The sequence below is a fragment of the Struthio camelus genome, chromosome 30 (assembly GCF_040807025.1).
Source record: "Struthio camelus isolate bStrCam1 chromosome 30, bStrCam1.hap1, whole genome shotgun sequence".
Classification (NCBI taxonomy): Eukaryota; Metazoa; Chordata; class Aves; order Struthioniformes; family Struthionidae; genus Struthio; species Struthio camelus.
Window position 1 is genome coordinate 3085089 of NC_090971.1, and position 20822 is coordinate 3105910.

The window sequence follows — 20822 nt, forward strand, 5'->3', positions numbered from 1 at the left end:
GCCCTTTGCTGTGCAGTTCCTACAACCCTGGAAAGGCAGCAGAAGGGCAGAGCTGGTGGGACATGGAGGGGACCCCATGGGTGGAAAGGATGAGGTTTAAAAAAAAAAAAAAAAGAGCCTTAAGAGCCTTAAATTGTCCCAAGCCACCAGCTCCCTCCAGCGGGGAAAGCTAAGGCAAGGCTGGCCGGGGAAGCACCTCTTGTGCAGAGCAAAATCAGCTTCCAACAGCGGAGGCCGCTTCTGTCGCCAGCTGCTAAGGCCAGGCCTGCCTGGCTTCCGCCCCAGAGTAACAGACCATAAACCACTTTCACAAGCAGAAGAAAAAGCTGGAATTAAACGAGGACAAACACCGCTTTAGCGAGAAACAGCACGTCGCCCGTGCGCTTCTGGGGTGGAAACTGCAAACGCTTGTTTGTCCCGGTGTACGAACTGCCGCCTAGGAAAGATGCAAATGACAAGTCAGTGGCAGGATTTGCCGTTTCTGCCTTTCAAAACGGGAGAGAAACCACCACAGCTACCCCAAAAATCTATAGCTTTATTGTATAAAATTATACATACAAAATGCAATGATGTACTGAAAGTTATGACATACATGGAAAAAGGCAGGGACGGCACGTGAAAGGTGATTTATCATTTTAGCTTTGGATTTAACCCTATAGCATGAAGAAGGAAGACAACAAGATTTTGGACACTGAAAAAGCCAGGATGTTAATCCTGCTGCTGCTGCCTCGGGTTAGATTGAAGGCCAGTCCCCCTGCCCCCTCCCTCGGGATTTGGGAAAACAACGTTTCGAGAGTATAAAGTTGTAATTGGAACAAAAGAAAACAGTTTTATACACTTGCTGCTATTTAATATAAAACTGCCCAGACGCCTGCCTAGGCTTAGTGTTGTTCTAACCCCCAAAAGAAGGGGGAAGGCAGTGACACCCACCAACTATGCAGGCTTCGTGTATGGGTACGTTCAGATGACAGAGGCTTAGCTGGTTTCGTTCAGTACGAGGCAGGCTCTGCAGCCACAACTACTTAAAACAAGCTCGATGGCTTCCGCAGGAAAGATGGGACAAGTAGCTGAAGTAAGAAAGCCCAGAAAGCTTTCCTCGTCCCTAGGGCAGGGGCGTTATCACCCTGCAAGTAGATCAGGGGACTAAAAACCAGCCTCGGTTTTGCCAAAACAAAAGTACTGGTGTATCAGGTTTTCATTGTACCTTCCCTTCTGCCAGGACGTCCCATTTTGCAGACTTGGGCCTTGACAGTGGAAACAACATAATCCTCCTAGATTCGTTTAAGAACGGCTGCTGGCAGTAGTAAGGCATCTGAAACAGCTTGTGTACAGTTCAGCGCTGCAGGACAGAGGAGAGTTACGGAGACAAGCTTTGCTAAAACCATTAAGATCCCTACATGCAAAACACTCGTAAGCACTGCAAACAGCAGCTCGTGCAACTTCTGCTACACCAAGAGTCCTAACACGTAGGGCACAGACGCTGCTCGGCAAGAACTCCTCCTCCCCAAGGAAGTCTCCAGGGGGAGTTTGATTGTTAAGGTGCTGCTACGTACGTTTAAGTAAAGGAATTTCTAACTGACAGGGCCTTGTACTGCAAAGGAGAAGGCAGTATTAATTCAAACAGGGTGCCTGAAAGCAATCCTAGATCCAAACTCCCTGCTGCACCCAGCTGTAGTCAGGGAGAAGGGGCTGTACGATGTTTCCTCAACGAGCACCAGGATTCTTACGGCAAGACTGCACCAGCTCTGGCCCACTGATCTTTACAGCTCTAAATGACCTTCTTCAACTTGCAAAATCCAAGTGGGCCATAAGGATTCCAAATTAGCCAAGAACTGGATGTCTCACAACTTCTTCATGCCAGGGGGCTTTTCTATTGGGTCACGTTTTCCATCTCATGCTGCTAGAGAGGCGAGAAGTAACTAGGATAAGATGGCAAACCCCGGTCTGTAATGCAGAGGAAAACACTGATGCAGGTCCAAGCAACTTGAAAGCCTGGAGATGTATGGTTGGGTGCCGATGCTGCTTACACCATCTGCTCAAAAAGTGAAGTTTCTTAAGAGTTTCCATATTTGCAAGAGCAGGCTGTTAGATAAATCACCATTTCACATGACGTACTGTAACACTATACACAGGTGTGGAAGTGCTAATAGGAAGATGTTAGACTCCACACTATTTCTAGAGCGGGTGATTAAATCCAAATACAAGGTCCAGATATTACCAACCTGTAAAACAAACAAACAAACAAAAAAAACCCAAACAAAAAAACTCCACACCATTTACAATCACATTTATAAACGCATTAAACATTAATACTGTTGTGTAAAAAGGCTGCATATAAAAAATATATAAAAACAAAATAGGCTTGTTAGGACAAGAATACAAAACTAGAATGCCTACAGATAACGCACTTTTCTTGATCTTCATTTCAAAACAAGACTATTGCTTGAATATCCACGTGCCTCTACGTTCACAGTAAGAGGCTGCTTCAGAGAAAGGAGAGGGTTGAGGGGTGGTCATCTATGGCAATAGCAAAAGCTACCCGTCAGATTCCCAAAGGCTTTGCACCTCTACCCAAAGTATAGTCATGGGGCGGGGGGAGTATAAGGGGGGAAGGACCAGAGAAAGGTCAAAGCTGAATACTGTGTTGAAGAAAGAAGTCTGTCTTCAATTTATAGTCCCACTGAGACATTGCTGACTCTTCTGGGCTATATATTAGAAAAGTAGGAAGCGATACAAGAATTACCTTGAACAAATCACTACTTTCTCGGACTGTGAATTTGAGCTACAGGAACACAAGTGTCAGGAAGAGTATTTTTAATCTAAACATCATACAGATTTAGTACTGATATGTATACAAAGAGCAGGGAACTATTCATTTAAAAAAATAGTGCATATAGAAGTTCTCAACTCAGCAGTGTTTTGTTCCAACACCACTACTGAAAAGAACGGAGCAAGCTCCAAAGCAGGGAGCCTCCAGCTCCAAGAGAAGCACAGCTCTTACACTCGCTTTCTCTCCCATTCTGCTGTGTGAGGCTACGCTATATAAACGCTACAGGCCAGAGGTGCCAAACCTATAGCCCACACCTTCATTTTATACAATCTAGTGATTCCCTTCCTCCCACACCAAGTTCGCAGTGGGTAACATTAAGGTGTGCTCTGTGTGATCTACTGAAGACACCTGCAGAGCTCCTCAGCCCTCTGCTAAGCAGCAGCTCTCTGATCCACCAGTAATCCTAAGAATTGCCCCTGCCAACTATTTCTTGGGAGCTAGGCTGCGGAGAGCGCTGCGTGCTGTAAATTAAGCACAGTCCCTCTTGGCACAAGGGTAAGACCCCTTTACTCTGGCTGGTAGAAGCAATGCAAAGTTGAGGCCAAGCCCCCCCATTTGCGCTTTTGCTGCTGGGGCTGGGTAGAGCCTGTGTTCTGGTTCAAAGGATTAAATACAGTTCTGGTTAACAAAGACTTGTATATACAAGGCTCTTCAGGGAGAGAGGCTGCACAGCTCCCCCCTGTTATTGCTCGCTAAGTCTGAAACTCTGGCAAGGCTCTTAAAATCTTCCTCGAAAAGGCCAAGTCTGACATTCGGTTTGGAAGTTACCCTGGAGAGAACAGCGTGTCCATCTCTTATTTCTTGCACGACTTTCAAAAACCCTCATCTCCCTGGGTTAGCTGGGGAAGCCAAACAACTCCAAGGCTTGATTTCTAGCTGGGTAAACCGGCCATTTCATACCACCACCAACTGCTAGCGCTTGGGACAGCCCTTTAGCATCTCCATCCTCCTAGACTGGGTGAAACACTGTAAGAACCCAAAGAGGACTGAAAAAGAGCATAGCAGGAGAATTTGTCTGGTGCAGACTAATTAACTGCTAGACCAATCCCTTAAGTATCACAGGGTTTTATAGCTTGCCATTAGGTGTATTGTTTACTTTGGGAATGAACTATGTCTTACCCTACGAGTGAAAGACCAGAGCAGGAACAGATCCAGACACCTGACAGTTGTAGGGGTAACCGTGAATCCTGCCTGAGACTGAACTGGAATTTTGTACACTGATCCCCAGACTTAAGTCTGACTAAACCAAAATCCCAGCTTTAAACCCCTTTTACGTGCTTTGGAGTATTCCCCAATGCAGCTTGCACTGTAGAGTTAAAAAGAATGCTTATTATTACTGTGCTTATCAAGAAGGAGTTTTGATAGAACCCCTCCTGCTACAGAAGCAGAATAAAAAAGCAGGTCTGCACAACATGCATCAGCTCCAAAGAACAGAAGCTTCTTGAAGAAGTGCTACATTTTCACGTAATACTGCCAATTATATAGTACCCACGTACAGCGGAGGTCTTTAGTGTTAATACTGAAAGGCTGCATTTTTTAAATGCACTCTTTAAAGTGACAGAAGGAATTCTCTAGCAAATAGGAAGCGGAGGAGTAGATCTAAAAGCAAGTACTAAAAAAAAAAAGTATAAAAATCTGTACAGGCATTAAAAAAAAAAATTCTTTAAAATGTGCAAATGGGCCACAATTCTGGAAGAGGCATTACATGCGTTAAGTGACATGGGACGGATCCCGTCAGTGTGGAGGTGTTAGTAGGCCTGGGGGAGTGGAATGACTTGCATACAAGAGTCTAACAGTTGGAGGAGTGCATGCTCCCCAGCTGGCCCGCTGCCAGCATCAGGATGTCTTTCTTCTCCTTATGGAAACGGAGCTCCTTCCCAGCCAGGCGGGCTTCATCCAGCTCCCTCTCCGTTGAAGCCAGCTCTCTGGAAAGGGCCCCTGGGCTATTCTGCTCCCTGTTCACCCAGTCCATGGCCATCTGGTTCCTTATGTCATCGTCCAGAGCGCGGTGGGAGTAGTGAGCCAGTACTTCCTGGTGGTAATGGACATATGCAAGGGAGCTTAGGAAAGACAAGTCACTAAATGGGACATGCATCATTTAGTAGCATCTGGCTTCCTTGCCAGCTAAGGGAGCTTAAGGATGGGGTTGTTGTGGATCCTAGCGCACCTAGAGGACAACTGCAAAAGCACAGCTTGAGAGAGACACCCACAGCCCAGACTCACCTGCCGCGAGCACTGCCTCTCTCGCATGGCTTTGAGGCTGCCGTTCCAATGCAACAACTGGAAGACTGTCATCAGCTCCTGTGACGGCAAAAGGCAGTCAGACTGCTAGCAAACATAGGGATGCAGATTCTGAGCAGTGACAGCTTTTCAAAAATTCAGAAAAATGTGCCATAGGTGCACACATGCACTAGCATGCGCAAAAGGTCATTTTCGGAAGAGGCTATGGCATTACGAGGAACAAAAGGGTGAGTTAGTTTCTAGCTACTGCAACAAGGGCTGAAAAGGACTTTGCACCATCGCACCAGTCCTCCGCAATTCCAAGGATCGCAAAACAGGTTTTTAACTTCAGGAGTCCATAAACAAAACACTTCCAGCATTAGCAAGCTAAGATTTATATTAAAAAGATGAGAAGCCACAGAAAGGAGCCATCATCAGTGCCCTGGGAGCCAGAAAGCAAGGGCAAGGCCTGGTTCACACCACTCGACAAAATCCCCCTACCACACAAAAGGATTACAGAGAAGACAAAGATGCTGATGCTTCATTTTGCCCCAAGGACTTCAGTATTCTGCATGCAAGACTCCTGCTGTCATTGACAACCTCAAAGCTAAACCAGCAGTCAGGGCGGGTGACAATCCAATGTTGTGCAAGCAAACATTTCTCTCTCAAGGCCGCACAAATCCTGCTTCATAAACTTACAGCAACCAGTTGGGCTTTCCCAAATACAAACACAGCCTAAGGAACATACATAACAGAGTCGCCCTGTGTAAACAGGACCATTAATATAAACACTTCTATCTTCCGCCTAGCAAGTATTTCCATTCAAGGGAAACAAGCCAGGCAAGAAGTCAGCTTCAGGAAAAGTTTGCCTACAGCAAAGAACCCCAAATACAGCAACGCAACAGACTTAAGGCGCCTACTTTGAGGAGCAGCCAAGCTCTACTTCAGTATCCAGAGGACAGTGTCGTGGTCTATTCCTCCTCTTTTAAAAATCCAGTTCCTCAATAGATCAGTTTGTGCAATCAGAGTCAGCTAGTCTGTAAAATACTCAGTTCAAGTTACTTTTGAAGCCTATTTTTAAGTTAAAAGCATTCACGAATCTCAGAGCACTTTGATAACACTCTCTCTGTATGTGCTGGGACAGACATCCAACTTGACAATAAGAAGAGAGCTCAAAGGTTAGCAGTTAAATATAGACTTCAGAGTGCTCTGAGCAATCTTATTTACCTGGGTGTCCCAACCCCAGATAAATATGAGGTCACCCATAAGAGTGGTTTCCTCACAAAGGCTGGAATAAAGCCCAGAAAAATCTCCATTCTCAGTCATCTGTCCTGCACTAACTCCTTCTGCTCCATTAACCAAAACTGATAAGTGTTATAGCAGTTTCCCTCAGCAGTTTGTACTTTTCATTTCACAGATGTTTTGTCATAACGAGACACAGACTGAGCAGATTTCAATAGGACAGGAAGACTGCTCAGATACTGCTGTGGTTTGAGGGCACGTAACTACAGTAATGAAGACTCCTAATTCTGCAATCAAAACATCTCTTTGGATGAAAGATCTTCACCAGCTTTCTTAACGAAAGCGAAATCTTCCCCATTCTACAGGGTCAGGGTGAAAAAACACAAATAAAATGGCTCACTTGAGGTCCTGAGTCACGATAAGGGCTACAAGCAACAGTCCTGGACTGCCAACACCAATACACTGCCCTAAGTTATTTAAATAGTAGGGCACTGAAAACACTGGATCATGAGAAAGCACAGCCCTTTCACAAAACTGAGCCATGCAAGTATTAAGAAGCATTTACAGAGAGAAGCCCAATGCAAAATAGCGGGCCAGGTGTACCAGCACTTGAAAACGTCACAAGTCCTGAGCTGTATTCTGAGGAGAAAGCCCCATCTAGGACTGGGCACGTGCAATATGAAGGCAATACTGTTTTTTTTTATTTTTTATTTTTAGAATGCAAAGCACTGTAGATAAAGCTGAAAGATTAAACCAGATAGTTAATGAAGTTACAAACAGTACCTGGAACTCCAGCATTGACTTTCCCTTGTTGGATTCCAGCATGAAGCGGAACGCACCAATCCCCGTGTTGGGATTATCAGCTTCCTCTCGATTACCCTGCGAGAGATTTCATACAAGAGCTGCGATTCCTAAGCAAGCACAGCCCTCCTGTTACCTGCCACTTCTGCTACATCATCTCCACAGGTCTCTGCTGCTGCAGGCAGAGCTGCTCACACTCAGAGCGCCTGCATGTTTTTTTCTGCCTCCAGAGAATTCCAGGATTAAAAAAAAAAAAAATTAGAGAATTTTTTCCACTTCTGTAATTCAAGATCAGATTTTTAGAAGAATACTTTGTTCATCTATTAGACTGGTAAACTAGCCCACCAGCACAAGACGAATTCAGCCTTGAACGCTCACATCGTTCACTCCAGCTTTCCACAAAGCAACAGCCTACCCTGTTTTGACAATGCCATTTGCAATTGGATTTTTTTCTGCAGCCCACTAAGGGAATTTCAAAGTTCATGTAATACTTTAGGAACCATTAAGTGCCACGGGATCCCACAGCAGGAACTCCCTCCAATATAAGGTATAATTAGAGCAGTTAAAAAAAAAAAAAAAAAAAAAAAGCAATGCTCCCTCACTAAAAACTCAATTTCTGGAAAATATTCAGTTTAAGCAAAGCTAACCAGAGTACCCAATCCAGGCACAGAAACACACGATCACATGATTCAACATCTCAGTCTTATTCTGTCCTGCCTGAGCTGAGGGACAGCAATTCAAACTTAAAAAAGGAAGAGTTTGGGCTGCGTGGGAGGGGAGGCAGGAGAACAAGAATTAGAGCAATAGTTGAAATTTTAATACTCAGAAGTCACTGTAAAACCTGACATAAGGATTTCCAGATGTAAGAGAAAACTTCTCTTCCCATGTTTTGAGTTTTTCCCTAGTCAATCTGTCCCCACCAACTGCAGCCATCTAGGCATTTAAAAGCCTTACGTTGAAAGATGCCAAGGCCTCCGAAACGCTCTTCTCAATGAACTCATCTGTGATCCTCCGAGAGGGATGCTCGTTAAAGACAGAGTTCATTAGCGCAATCTTCGCAGCGCTCCTTCGGGCTTCAGCTTTGGTTGGACAGAACTGGGGGAGAGACACACACCGTCAGGACAGAAAGGCAGCAGGAGGACTGAGATCAATTAGGCCCGACGCACCAAACTTCCCCCAGACGCACAAAATAGCTATTAGGTGGCAGTGTTGTGTAGCGTTGGAAAGCTGCGCTCTCAGACATCCTGAAATCATTAGGAGCTAGTTTTAAACCACAGCTATCCCAACCATGCTAAACACAAAAATTAGACAAGCAGCTGAACTCAGCACATAGTATCTGGATCGGGAAATGCCACCAATCAGATAGTCAACAAAACTAATTTGCTTAAAACCAAAATGTAACCAAATTACTCTAAACACAGAGACTGCTCTTCAGGATGGGTAGACCGTTTAGCTGCTAGAACTGTTTCTTTTGGACACGTTCTTCAAACCAAGACTAGAGAGTAACTGCCTAAAGCCACTACGGCAAAGGAATCTGAAACGCAGTCAGGACCCTTTGTGATTTTTGGACCTTAATCTTTCGGGTGAAGTATTTGGATTGGACATTTTCCTTTTAACAGAAAAGGGGCAGAAATTATTGATCATATGTTACAATTTGATTTCTAGATTCTTTTGGCAGCTTGAGAAGATGTTCTGGGTCAAATCCAGAGCCCTCACAAGGAACTGTTATTCCACCAAGCTGTCCAAGCGTCATCCTGTAAATATACCAAACTGCTCAATCCCGTGAAGGATAGCTAACTGTTAAAAAACAATCAGTCTAACACTTAGCAGTCTTCCCCGATACCATGGATCTTATCTCAGCACTGCTAGGGTCCAAATCAATCACTTGTAGGGAACACAGTACCTACAGCAAGGTAGCCACATTTACAGCCAAACTTTCCAGGATTAGAGTAGGCTGGAGTTTTATAGGGGCAGTTATGAACATTTATTAGCCAGCTTGAAATCACAGTCAGAGCCACGTCCTTCTCATGCCTCAATTTAGCAAAACGTGTTTACACTGTGCCCACCACAGACAGACATTTGAGCACGCACTCTGATAGGAAAAGAAACTCTAAGGGCACCCAAGTTAGACTGCTTTAGAGAACAGGCTGCATAGCAGGGACAGTCTCTCAGCGATCCTACCTGGAAACTGCCAAAGCAGCTCCCTCCCGGTAAGGTGACGTAGCAGACATAAGGGGGACTGTTGGATGGGACCATCTCGTACACCACAAGGGCTCCATTTTTCAGATCAGCTCCACGAGACTGCTTCATCTGCCAGAACTCCTGAAGGGCTTCCACAACATTCACTGAGAAGACAGAAATAGAAGAGTTCAGACAGAAAAAAAAAGAGCCTGCGAGGCTGGTTTCCCTATGTATCACCCACAAGGAGCAGCCACATCCAGAAACAGAACGGCATGAACGTTAGTGCACTCCAACCTACACAAGCAGGGCCCTGCCCAGGTTGCTCAGCTCAGCTATGTCCGGTGTTAACAACCGTCAGCTTCAAGGGAAGCTGGAGGTGCATAATGTCAACCCAAACACATTTCTCACAGCAAAAAGAATGTAAAGAGAACCAGTGAGTTATAAAACACGGCTTCATACAAAAAATGCTCTTTTCATTCCAACAAGTTCAGGGAAAGGCATTTCGATGGGGACTTGGAAAAAAAAAAAAAGGGGGCAAGGTAGCAGAGAAGCAAGGCATTTTTCTTCTGTAAGAGGGTTCTGTCAACAGGCTCAACAGGTTTGCTCAGCTGTCTCATGTGAGCCTCAATACTGACATTCTCCTTACATTTAAGATTAGAAAGATACCGCAGGTAAAGAAAAAACATAAAGGCCAGTCCAACGGAGATGAAAAGAGTGACCTGAGGCATAAGGCTAGCCAGTTGAGGCCTTTAGGCACAGCTCCACTGTAATTTGGGTGGGAGTATTTAACTGTCACATAGCGACTAGAATAGCACAGAGGAGAATGGAAACATCTAACTCGAGAATCATGTCCATGTCATTCAAAATGGAAGGATGTGTAACCAAACGGTGAATCACAGGCTAAAAATCAGGATTATTGTTTTTAGCCTGTTTTTCTCATCCCTATTAGGAAACCAGAGCCTAAAACATTAACCTTCTTTGAGTTTGGTAATTAGAGTCCTTTCAAGAAAAGTCATTTCTACGCAGGCATCTGACTATTTCAGAGTACTGAATTTGCTATATGTGGTACAAGCATATATCCAGCTCTAACGACCCAGCACCTCTGAGAAGACAGCTCTTCGACACCATACACAGCCTCCACGACACTCGGTTTGTAGCCTAAATCCATAGGATTAAATTGTTCTTATTTGAATAAGCACATAAGAACTAGAAACGTTAGTTGTAACACTAAGCCAGCTGTCCTGTAATTCTCTCAGCTTTGAATACCGAATGTTTTGACAAGGATTTCGTTTGAGTTGTTCTAAGTTTACCTGTCCTTTACTTTGCCAAGGTGTAGGCAAGAGAAATGAACCTCACAGCTCCTAATGCTCCGAGTCCCACCAAATTTGCCCTTAGCTTCTTTCTATGCTGAAGAGTTTGACATGCAGCCGTAGGAAAAGCCTGTCCTTGACTCTTCTTTAGCACTCCTTCTCTGACCCTTTCCCATCTCAGCACTTTGAAGCAAGGCAACCTGCAAAATAGATTAGGACAACTCCTTGCTAATGCATGAACATCTGTTAAAATGCCTCCACCCCAGCATTGACTTGCTTATGTTAAACAAAACAAAAAGCTAGCATAAAAAACCAGAAGCTGAGAACAAGCAAGATGCGGCTCCTGTTTTCAAAATCTCCCAGAGCAAGATAAACAAGAAGGTCACTTTGAGGACACACACACATGTAAGATGCCAAGTCCATCATAAGCCGTCCTGCTTGGCTTCTTGGTTGCCCACACAGTGCTGTAATGCTTTAGGTCTTCAGCCAGGCAGCTTTCAGGAGGACAGCTAGCTTGAGCTTACAGCCTCTTATTTGTTTCAATTGCTCCCTATAAAATGAAGCAAGGCTTCAAGTCACCAGCACAGTAGTTCCTCACCAAGCTTTTCACGCCTGTTTCTAATACCGTCTTTTCAAGGCATTTGTTAATAAAGCAGTCACTCTGGATTATTTTAAAGTTTAGTTTCTTTTATTAAACATGCAACACAGGGACAGTTTTCCACTGAAGACTGACAAAAAGCCATACAAACAATACACGGTTCCTTGCCAGGTCAATAGTGCACCAATATATGCACAGAATTCACACAGGCAGGCAAATTTCTCTATTGACAGTATAAGTCATGCACATAATCCTCAACAGGGGATTTGGAGACAATGCCTGATTCAATAACAGCTTCAGAGACCATTTGGCACAGGGCAACTGAGACTCTGCAGTAACGACCACACACCGATAACTGCAGAGAAAGTTGAGCTACATCAGGCAATGTAAATTCCCATGACAAACTTAATTTCTCTGAATTTTCAGAGTAATTATACCTTAGCTTAATTTAGTTAAGTCTGAGAAGCTGGTGTTAAGAGGAGGTTAACAAGGAGATGCTGTGCAATGAGCACACACGCACAGAACTTGCGTTTTCAATTCAAGACAAGGGTCCTTCTATGTTAGACACTGCCTATTGTAACGCAGGGTACTTTGTTAGCAACCGGTGCAATAGGTCAGACAGCTGAGAAGCGTCCAAAATAGGTTTTTTTTTTTCCATAGACTGGAATCATTGCTGCCAGCTGCCACAGGGAGGACAGTTTAAGGAGACGAGAGCAAAATACCTAATTGAAACTCTACAAAACACTTGAGAACAATATGCTTTTATAAGGTTGAATGGCAAACCGTGTTGCTGCGAATAGAGACCTACCCATCTGCCCTGTCCTCCTCAGCGTAGCTCTGTCTACAATGCGACGCAAGTCACGTTCGCATTTAGCAGGCAAACGCTGGCTGAGCGCTTCTTGCGGCATGCTAAATCACACAGTACCATTGCCCATAGCTATGGATGAATCAAAAGCACGTTCTTAATTTGTTCTAGCTCGATGATTTTCAGGTTTTAGGGAGTCTGGCTAAAAACCTCTGCTTGTTCACCCCCATCTTCCCATTACCTTAGTGCCTTTTGTATCAATATCACAGAATAGCAGTATTGAGGAAAGAGGCAGGAGATGTGAAGTCTGTTTTCCCTTTTCAGAAAGCACCCTAAATCCTGTTACATCTCACGCTTGCAAGTGTAAGGGTCTCTAAAAAGCAGGGACAGCTTCTGTACCCTGCAGAATTTCTAATCTGATAAGGAACCTGAACTGCGACACAGTACTCAGTCTGGGCAGGGTGCCAACAAGGATAGAGGGTTTGACAGCAAGAGGCGCTGGACAAGCCATGCATCTTTGCGTCTTTCACCAGGCCTTGTTTAACAGGAAATCCAACATTTAAAGAAAGGTATTTTAACGCCTGTAAGTAGAGGAAGTCTTTCTCCCAGCTCAAAACATTGGAACTCTTACTATCAGCATCAGTCAATATCCTTTTTGTTTGTTTGTTTGCATCTGTGAGAGCCACCAGTGGCAGCAACTGGAAACGCTGATCTTCTAGAAAGAAGTCTGCAGCCCATCTATGTGGGAGAGACCCTCAGGTTTACAAAGCACTGCATAATTCACACAGGGCTGCTCTTTCCAGAGGCTGAACCAGCTCCTCCTTAGATTTGCCACTCAAAGAGAGGGGATGAAGAGAAGTTTGGAGCCAGAGACACAAAGCAGAGCCTGCTTTGACCATCAGTCATATCTGTTTATTGCTTTGGAGCATAACCCCATATCCCCGCATTGTGTATATAATAGCACATCTGACTTGCATATTAAATACGGGAGAGTAAGTGATTCCACATGGTGTTGAATTACTCCCAAGCCAGAAGAGCAGCGGTTCCACTGCATTCAAGTCACACTGATTGCCAAGCATTTACCATTTGAAAGTGTACAACTGTGTCTATTGGACTTGCTGCCATAACCGGAAGTCGGGAACTCAAAATAGTTGCAAAGTGTCTCCTTTTGGGTGGGGTGGAAGATTCTTTCCATCACGGTGCCAGTAAAATATGTGCTTTAACCTTTTCTCTCGCTTCTGTACTTTTTTTTTCCCCCCAAGAGGACCAGACAGAACGTACAAGAAACCTAGATTTGAGACTGCTCTGAGGGGCTCTCACACAAACGGGCGCCTCTGATGCAATACTTGGAGCCCCACGGAGATGGTGCGTGGTGTGTTACTTAACACCCCCACAACAGCATCTTCCAGCACAAGCAGTCTGCAAAGCTGATGACTTCTCCCATCCACTGTGTTTTTAACAGACAAGAAGTAGCCCATGCAGATCACGGAGCCGAGGAGGATCTATGAACGTTACAGCCACCAGGAATGCCAATAATTGACCAGCAGAGCCCTGTTAGCTGCCGCCTTCATTGAAAAATGACCTTTTTTGTCCCAGCATTACATAGCACACACAGAATTTATATACAAAGGACTAAACCACTACCACACAAGTAGAATCATCAATAAAAATACCCCCCACTTTCTCTTAGTTAACCGTTATCCTATACCCGCTACAGGTAAAGCATAAGCACAAAACCTACTCAGCTTTAAACCGTGAGTTAAGGATTTGTCTGCCCACTCAAACTCCTATGCCTGCCTGTCGTCAAGTATACTTGCCTATCCCTTTTCCTCTCTCCTTAATGCCTACATTTACAAAAGCAAAAAAAAAAAAAGGTTCAACTAGTTATCTGGAAATGGTTGATGTTTTGAAAACAGAAGTTCACATTTAAGAGGACACGCAGCTTTCTAAGAAAAGTAGACCCATTAATGTTTCTCAAGCTTGACCCCTAAAACCACTAGACTCTTTAGGGAAAAGGCAGATCCAGAGAAACCACAGCCTCAGATGTTTTACTTTGAGGGTCACTTTACTCACATCCTCATTTTTGGCACGAGCCAAAAAATCTCATCTTTAACATAGCCTAAAACACAAGAGCTCAGTCTCCAAGGCTGGGAGATCCCAAGCACAGGGGCTGACACGGGGATATCAGAGCTCCTCGCATCCTTTCTGGAGGTCGGAGAGGAAGCCTCCCAGGTACTGTGCTCCCTCAACAGGTACCATGTCAGAATAAGACAGCAGCAGGCACCTGAAAGACCTCTCAAGCAACATTCAACCTAGTGACAACAATCGTGGATGTCTCGGCTACCCTTACAGACCCCTCACACTTAGCCCATGGACAAACAACGGGCTGAATACCCCTGGCATAGGGAACATCAGCACGCAGCCATGGGAGAGACTCCCGACTCTTCTATTTTCTCCAGTTCACATCCCTGCACACAAAAGAGCGCTCAAAGCTCAGCGAGGGGGAAGCAAGAGAAAGCGGGGCCCTTGCTCAGCCCTGCTCTGGGACCAACGAGGCTGCAATACAAATTCAGTGCAATGCAAAGTCCAGGCGTTTAACCAGGGAAGGAAAAGGGTCTTGAAGAGGTCCCCACCTAAAGCAAGGCCGCCTTACGTGGGGGAAGACAGAAGGGCCAAAAGCTAGCACGGACCAGGGAAAAGGGGTTACGACAGGGGAATCCCAGACAGGGATGAGGTGGGGGAAAGAGAGGAGGAAGACGGGCTTGGTCAGGAGAACCCCAGACACGAGGTTGTAGGAGGGAGAGCTGGCAGGGAAATGCCACCAGGAGATCCCACATCCTATAGTGACTAGGTGGGAGAGGAGGTGCCAGGCTCCAAAGCCGGGAGGGTGGGGGGGGGGAAAGGGGGGCAAAGAAAGGACCTGTGGAGAGGCTGACAAGGGAAGAAAATTAAGGGGGAAAACAGCTCCGGGCTGGGGGAGGCAGGAGGGAGGCTCGGGGGGGGGTGACAGGAGGGAAAGGGGGAGCCAGACCCGGGCAAAGGGCCCCCGGGGCCCCTCCGAGGCGGTACTCCCCGGATCGCCCCCCGCCCGCCCCGACCCCCGCTCACCGCGGCCGTAGCCCTGCGTGTGCTTGGCGAAGCTCCTCACCACCGCCTCCACGGCCTCCCGCAGCACGGCGGGCGGCCCGGAGCCGGGCGGCGGCGGTGGCAGCGGCGCGCCGGGACCCTGCAGCCCCAGCGGCGGCGGCGGCGGCGGCAGCCCCAGCCCCAGCCCCAGCGCGGCGGGGGGCGGCGCGGCGGGCAGAGGCGCCGCGGCGGCGGCGGGAGGCAGCAGCAGCGGCGGGGGAGGGGCCGGCGGCGGCGGGGCCGAGGCCGCGGCGGCGGCAGGGGCCCCCGTGACGCCCGGGCGCAGCGAGCGCAGCGTCCCCACGCCGGGCTGCAGCCGCTGCGCTCGCACCGACTCCATCATCATCGCCGCCGCCGCCGCCGCCGCCAGCCCGCTCCGAAGCACAGCCCCGCCGCCAGCCGCCGTCACTCACCGCCCGCGCCCGCCAATCGGCGCGGAGATCACCTCAGGGAGCGGGCGGGACGGAGAGGGGAGGTAGCCAATGGCAGCGCGGAAACGCTGGCGGGGCGGGGCGGAGGGAAGGCGGTGGGGGAGGAGGGCGGTGTGAAAGGCAGCCCGCCAATCCCAGGGCAGAGCACCCCCCGAGGTGGGTGGGGACGGGGAGGGGAGCGGCCCAATCAGAACTCGGCTGCTGGAGGACTCGGCGGGCGAGGGGAGTCTGTCTCTAGCTAGCCTAATCACAAGAGAAAGGCGCAGAGGGGAGGGCGGGGCTTGTAGAAGATCTGCCCAATCACACAGCAGGACTTGTGATAATGACAGGGGAGTGAACGAATCACGTGTCCTCAGAACAGCCGCGATCTTATTGGTCGGCGGGGGGGGAAATGCCTAGCTGACCAATAAAAGAGCTCTTCACAGAGTTAGAGGTGGAGACACTAGTAATTGCCCATTGAAAGCCTCTGTTTTGATGAAAAGGGGCGTGGCCTGGCGCATGCAGCCAATAGGAACCCGGCAGCCCATGGCCCAACTCGGGCAAGTTTTTTTCTCTCGCGGGGGATTGTGGGAGGGGGCCCCGCGGGGGCTGCCGGGAGTGTGGGCAAGGGCGAGGTGTGGTGGGAGGGGCCGCTGGACCTCCAGGAGGGCGGCGGGCCTCGCCCGGCCGAGGGACCTCACCGGCCCCGCGACCCTTCCCGTCCCAACCCCAAACGACCCCGTTTTTCCCCCCGTCTTGTTGCGGTTACCGAACTCCCTGGCGCCCCGGACAGCGCTGGGGGCCCAGTGATTGGGCAGTGTCAGCTCCCTGCTCCTCCTGTGGCCGGGGCTCCGCTGGGCCCACTGGGGGAGAGAGCTTTGAGCCCCCTGCTCCGAGGGCAGCTCAGCTTCCTCCTCTCCTCCAGGGACATGGGGAGATTTGGGGGTCCCGGGGCTCGGCGAGTCCCAGAGTTTGGGAGGGAGGGTGCCAGGGTTTGGGAGGTCTGCAGGGTTAGAGGGGACCCTAGGGTTTGGGGGTCCCAGAAGGTAGGGGATCCCAGGCCTTGGGGAGGTCCTAGGGTTTGGGGGGCTCTCCAGGATTTGGGGCATGGCAGGGCTTGGAGGATCCCAGTATTTGGAGGGATCCCAGGGCTTGGTAGGTCGCGGAGTTTGGGGAGGGTCACAAGGTTTGGATAGGGTCACACGATGTGAGGGGTCCCAGAGCTTGGGGGGGAGCCCGGGACTTGGAGGGTCCTGGGGCATGGGGAGTGGGTCCCAGGATTTGGGGCATCCCGGGACTTGGGGTGGGGGGTGGTCCCAGGGTGCGCGGTGCCCCCGCCGGCCGCTAGGTGGCGCCAGCGTTCCCCCCCCACACACACGCGCGGGCTCCGTGTGACCCGCGGCGGCTTCCGTCGCGCTGCCGGAAGTAGCTGCGGGGTCCGCGCCGCCCGCTGACGGCCCGGGGCTGCGGCCGCCGCAGCGGGGACGGAGAACGGGGACCGGCCGCGCCATGGAGACCTGGGTGCGCTTCAGCGCCCAGAGCCAGGCCAAGGAGCGCGTCTTCAGGTGCGGAGCCGGGGAGGGGAGCCGGGGAGAGGGGCCCAGCCCGGGCCCGGGCCCGGGGGGGGGCGCGCAGCGCTCAGGCCGCGCCGTGTCTTGCAGGGCCGCCCAATACGCCTGTGCCCTGGCGGGCGACACGCTGCGGAGGAACGGGGCAGGCACCGGCGTCCTGGACGGGCTGCGGCAGCTGGAGGCTCACCTCAGCCTGGGCCGCAAGCGTGAGTGCGGGCTTCGGCGGTGGGGCGGCCCCGGGCAGCGCCTGGTCTCTCCCCCCCCCCCCCCCTTTCCCCGTCCACCCCGGTCTGATTCTGCCTCTGTCTCGCAGTGCTGCGCCTGGGCAGCTCGGCCGAAGCACTGGAGGCGGCCAAGCGAGCCATCCACCTTTCGGACATGGTGCTGCGCTTCTGCATCACCCTCAGCCACCTGAACAGGGCTATGTACTTCGCCTGCGACAACGTCCTCTGGGCGGGCAAGGTGGGCCTCGTCCCCAGCGTGGACCAGGAGAAGTGGAGCCAGAGGTCCTTCAGGTGAGGTGGCCTGGGCAAGGGCAGGAGCTGCACGCCGGGGAGTTGGTGTCTCGCCAGAGCTCAGCCAGGTCGCGTGGGGCTGGACGAGTGGTGAGTGTGCTCCAGCAGGCAGAGCAGGCACGCAGCTCACTCCGCTCTGTCTCCTTTTACCTAGCATTTCAGTGTAGCCTTCCTCCTTCTCCTGCTGCGCCGCAGAGAAGTGGTAGCTGGAGTGCACTGAGTGCCCTGGCGTGCTGTGTGTCTCCCAGCCTTGCACCCTGAGGGTGGCAGAGCGCAGGGCAGTAGGAGCTGCCAGGCGCCTGGCTGATCTCAGCCCTTCAGCAGCAGAACATGGACTCTTGCTTCTGGACAGGACGGGTGTCTTAAGGCGTCGTATTTCTGCGTACGGCCCTTGGGAAGCAGTTGGAGGCTGCCAGTGCTGCAGAGCTTGGTCGCTGGTGCCTGTGTTTGCCCAGTTTCTCCACTCTGCCTCCGTTGCTCTTCCCTGTCTTTCAGGTATTACCTCTTTGCCCTCATTGTGAACCTGAGCCGGGATGCCTACGAGATCCGGATCCTGATGGAGCGCGAGGTGGGCGGGAAGCGGGCGAAATGCAGCGAGAACGGGCGCTTGTTCCAGGCTGACAACGGCCTCCAGCAGCTGGGGCTGAGGCTGCAGGTCCAGCTGCAGCTTCTGATCCGTGTCCTTCGGAGCAACCCTCCCCTGCTGCTGGATGTGGTGAAAAACACCTGTGACCTCTTCATCCCCCTGGACAAGCTGGGGCTGTACAAGACCAGCCCAGGCTTTGTGGGGCTCTGTGGTCTCACCTCCTCCGTCCTCTCCATCCTCACCATCCTTCATCCCTGGCTCAAACTGAAGCCCTAGTTGTCCCCGGAGCCTGCCTCGGGGCTGCCTGGGTCGAAGCTGGTACAGGCAGATATTAGGAGACCCCAGGAGTGTTCCCGGGACTGGGCCAAGGTGAAGCTGACAGTTTTGGTCCTGTTGTGTGTGGCTGTGCGTTTGCGTCATGCCTGGCTGCTTTCACCAAGGGTTGACCAAGCCTTGGAGACGGGAGGAAGGTGGAGGGAGTTCACGGCATCGCAGCCCGCAGGGACCTGCTCTAGCCGCCTCGTCTCAGTTCCCAGCGGCGCCACCGAAGAGGGTGTTACTTGGCAGACCTAACTTTGGCTCTTCTTCCCGTTGACTGTAGAGCCTGTCTAGCCCCAGTAGGGGTGAAACATTTCCCCTCTGTCTCCAGAGGATCTTTAAGCCTGGAGCCAGCCAACAGGGAACTTCTGCTGCTCTTGCCCTGTCTGGGGCCAGAGAAGGCCTCCTGGGTGGTTGGGCATCTCTTCCGGACTGCTGCAGATGTCCCTTTTACTGGCTTCTTTGCCATGATATAAATCGGGGAGGGAATGGCTCGGTGATGAACCGAGATTCTCTGTGATGATTTTTCCTAGCCACTCTCTGCTCTGAGCTGGCGACACCGCCTCACAAAATTTGATTGCTTTCCCAGGTTTCTGTGACACTGGATAACACTGCTTGTGTAGGGCTTGGGCTCATCGCAGCTCTAAAGAGAATTTTACTTAATCATCAACTCTGACCGTGTCCTTTGGTCTGCAGTTTTTTTTGTGTCCAGGGGCACCATGTTCCTCGATCCGGACCTGGGAGGGAGTATGGAAGGGAGGGAGCAAGTACCTGTGCTTTTAAGCAGGCTGCAGTGACAGACCTGGCACCAGAGTTTTCGCCTAGTTTTCTTTTCCCTGCTGGTTGGAACTGGGTTGCCTTTGTGCCCCCAAGCCCAATCGGTCAGGGAAGGTATTTCAGGTTGCCTGGACGTGCTCAGGGCAAGGTAATCCCAGCGCCACAGCATCCACCAGCGAAAGCTGCTGCCCGTTCACGTTGCTTCAGTGCAGCTCCTGGGGAAGGGCTCCCGTGAAATCTCAGCTCAGACTCAGACTTTGATCTCTCATGGAGAAAGAGATCAAAGTTACGAGGGGGGAAGGTGGCTGTCGGGGCGGGTCTGTTCCCTGACACGTTCCTGCTGTTCCCAGGCTTGGCTGCTAGCAGCCTCTTCACACTCTCAACACCGCGGTTTTAATGTTTTGGAGCAATATTTTAATCTTGACGGGGAGGTCGAAAGGTACGGCGGAGAGCTGTGAGGCCGCTCCTGCTCCTTGTTGGTCGCGTTTAAATACTGTACTGTAAATAAGCACCTGCACTAATCACAGTGTGGCAGTTTGCAGAGCTAATTAAAGCCAAACGGCTGAGACATCTCCATCTTCCTGTGCCTTAATGATCTCGTAGAGATGAACACGCAGCCCATGCTGGCCTGGGGACCTGTGTCCTCGCTCGCCTGGTCTCTCATCAGTCCTGCTGGGGACATGCTGCTCCATGTGGCTGGACTCCCAGCCTGGCAGAAGGATTTGGGTCTCACTCTGGCTGGGAGCTGGGCAGAGCGTGGTAACACGGCTGGCGGAGCTGCTCTCCTCCCCGTGCCCTTCTTCCCCCGCGGTTAGGGGCTGGCACGGGCTGCAGCGGCAGAGAGCCCCATGCACTCTGGGCTTTGGGCCAAGCTCTCCATCCTTGCACCGCCTCAGGACAAGTTTGCAGCACCCAGGAGCCTCCGGGAAGGGGTGGCTGTGCGTGCCGCGCTCCAGGGCGCAGGAATGCGGCTTGTCTCCTGGGGGCTCTGCAAACGCTGCTTGCGTAATTGGGTTTTGATCCAAAACCACCCAGCCCATCCTGCACCGCGGGCCACGCTTGGCTGGGTTAGTTACCTGGGGCCAAGCGCGGGGAGGGGGAACGCTTGGGTTGCAGGTGCCGGGAAAAGCAGGGCAGCTCCGTGGGGAGCTGTTCCCAACGCCGCGGGGCATGAGCATGGAGGTGTCGGGGAGTCTCTAGGGATCCAGCCCATGCCCGTGCCCAGAGGCAAACCAACATCCAAGCAGTGGTGACACAAGATCTCCGGCACCACGTGGGATGCTCCTGGCCTCCCCCGTGCCCTGGCACCCAGGTAGGACCCCTGCGGGTGACATCCCACCTCATCCACCTGACCTGGCCCCTCTGCCCCCGTAATTTACAAACCGTTGCCCATCAACCAGTGGCGCTCTCTGAATTTTAGCCAGGGCTCGTTTGTCGTGCGCAACGAGAGAGGCTTAGCAAAGCCGGCCACCTTCCTGGCTGGCTTCCAGGCATCGGCCAGCATCTGCCCCTTCCCCAGCAGGAAGGCCGAG

The 20822-nt window shown here is 50.6% G+C and overlaps 2 protein-coding genes across 2 annotated transcripts; one reads left to right on the forward strand and one right to left on the reverse strand.

The window, feature by feature from the left end:
- Window positions 1–515: 515 nt before the first annotated feature.
- Window positions 516–15474, reverse strand: LIX1L (limb and CNS expressed 1 like). Its single transcript, XM_068922515.1, has 6 exons — window positions 15096–15474; window positions 9275–9438; window positions 8048–8188; window positions 7076–7171; window positions 5054–5131; window positions 516–4862 (listed from the first exon to the last, which is right to left on the reverse strand). The coding sequence occupies exons 1-6, from the start codon at window positions 15457–15459 to the stop codon at window positions 4620–4622; spliced, it is 1086 nt and encodes a 361-aa protein (XP_068778616.1). The 5' UTR covers window positions 15460–15474; the 3' UTR covers window positions 516–4619.
- Window positions 15475–16895: 1421 nt separating this feature from the next.
- On the forward strand, window positions 16896–19858 carry PEX11B (peroxisomal biogenesis factor 11 beta). Its single transcript, XM_068922524.1, has 4 exons — window positions 16896–17088; window positions 17185–17300; window positions 17408–17609; window positions 18105–19858. The coding sequence occupies exons 1-4, from the start codon at window positions 17033–17035 to the stop codon at window positions 18469–18471; spliced, it is 741 nt and encodes a 246-aa protein (XP_068778625.1). The 5' UTR covers window positions 16896–17032; the 3' UTR covers window positions 18472–19858.
- The last annotated feature ends 964 nt before the right edge of the window (window positions 19859–20822 follow it).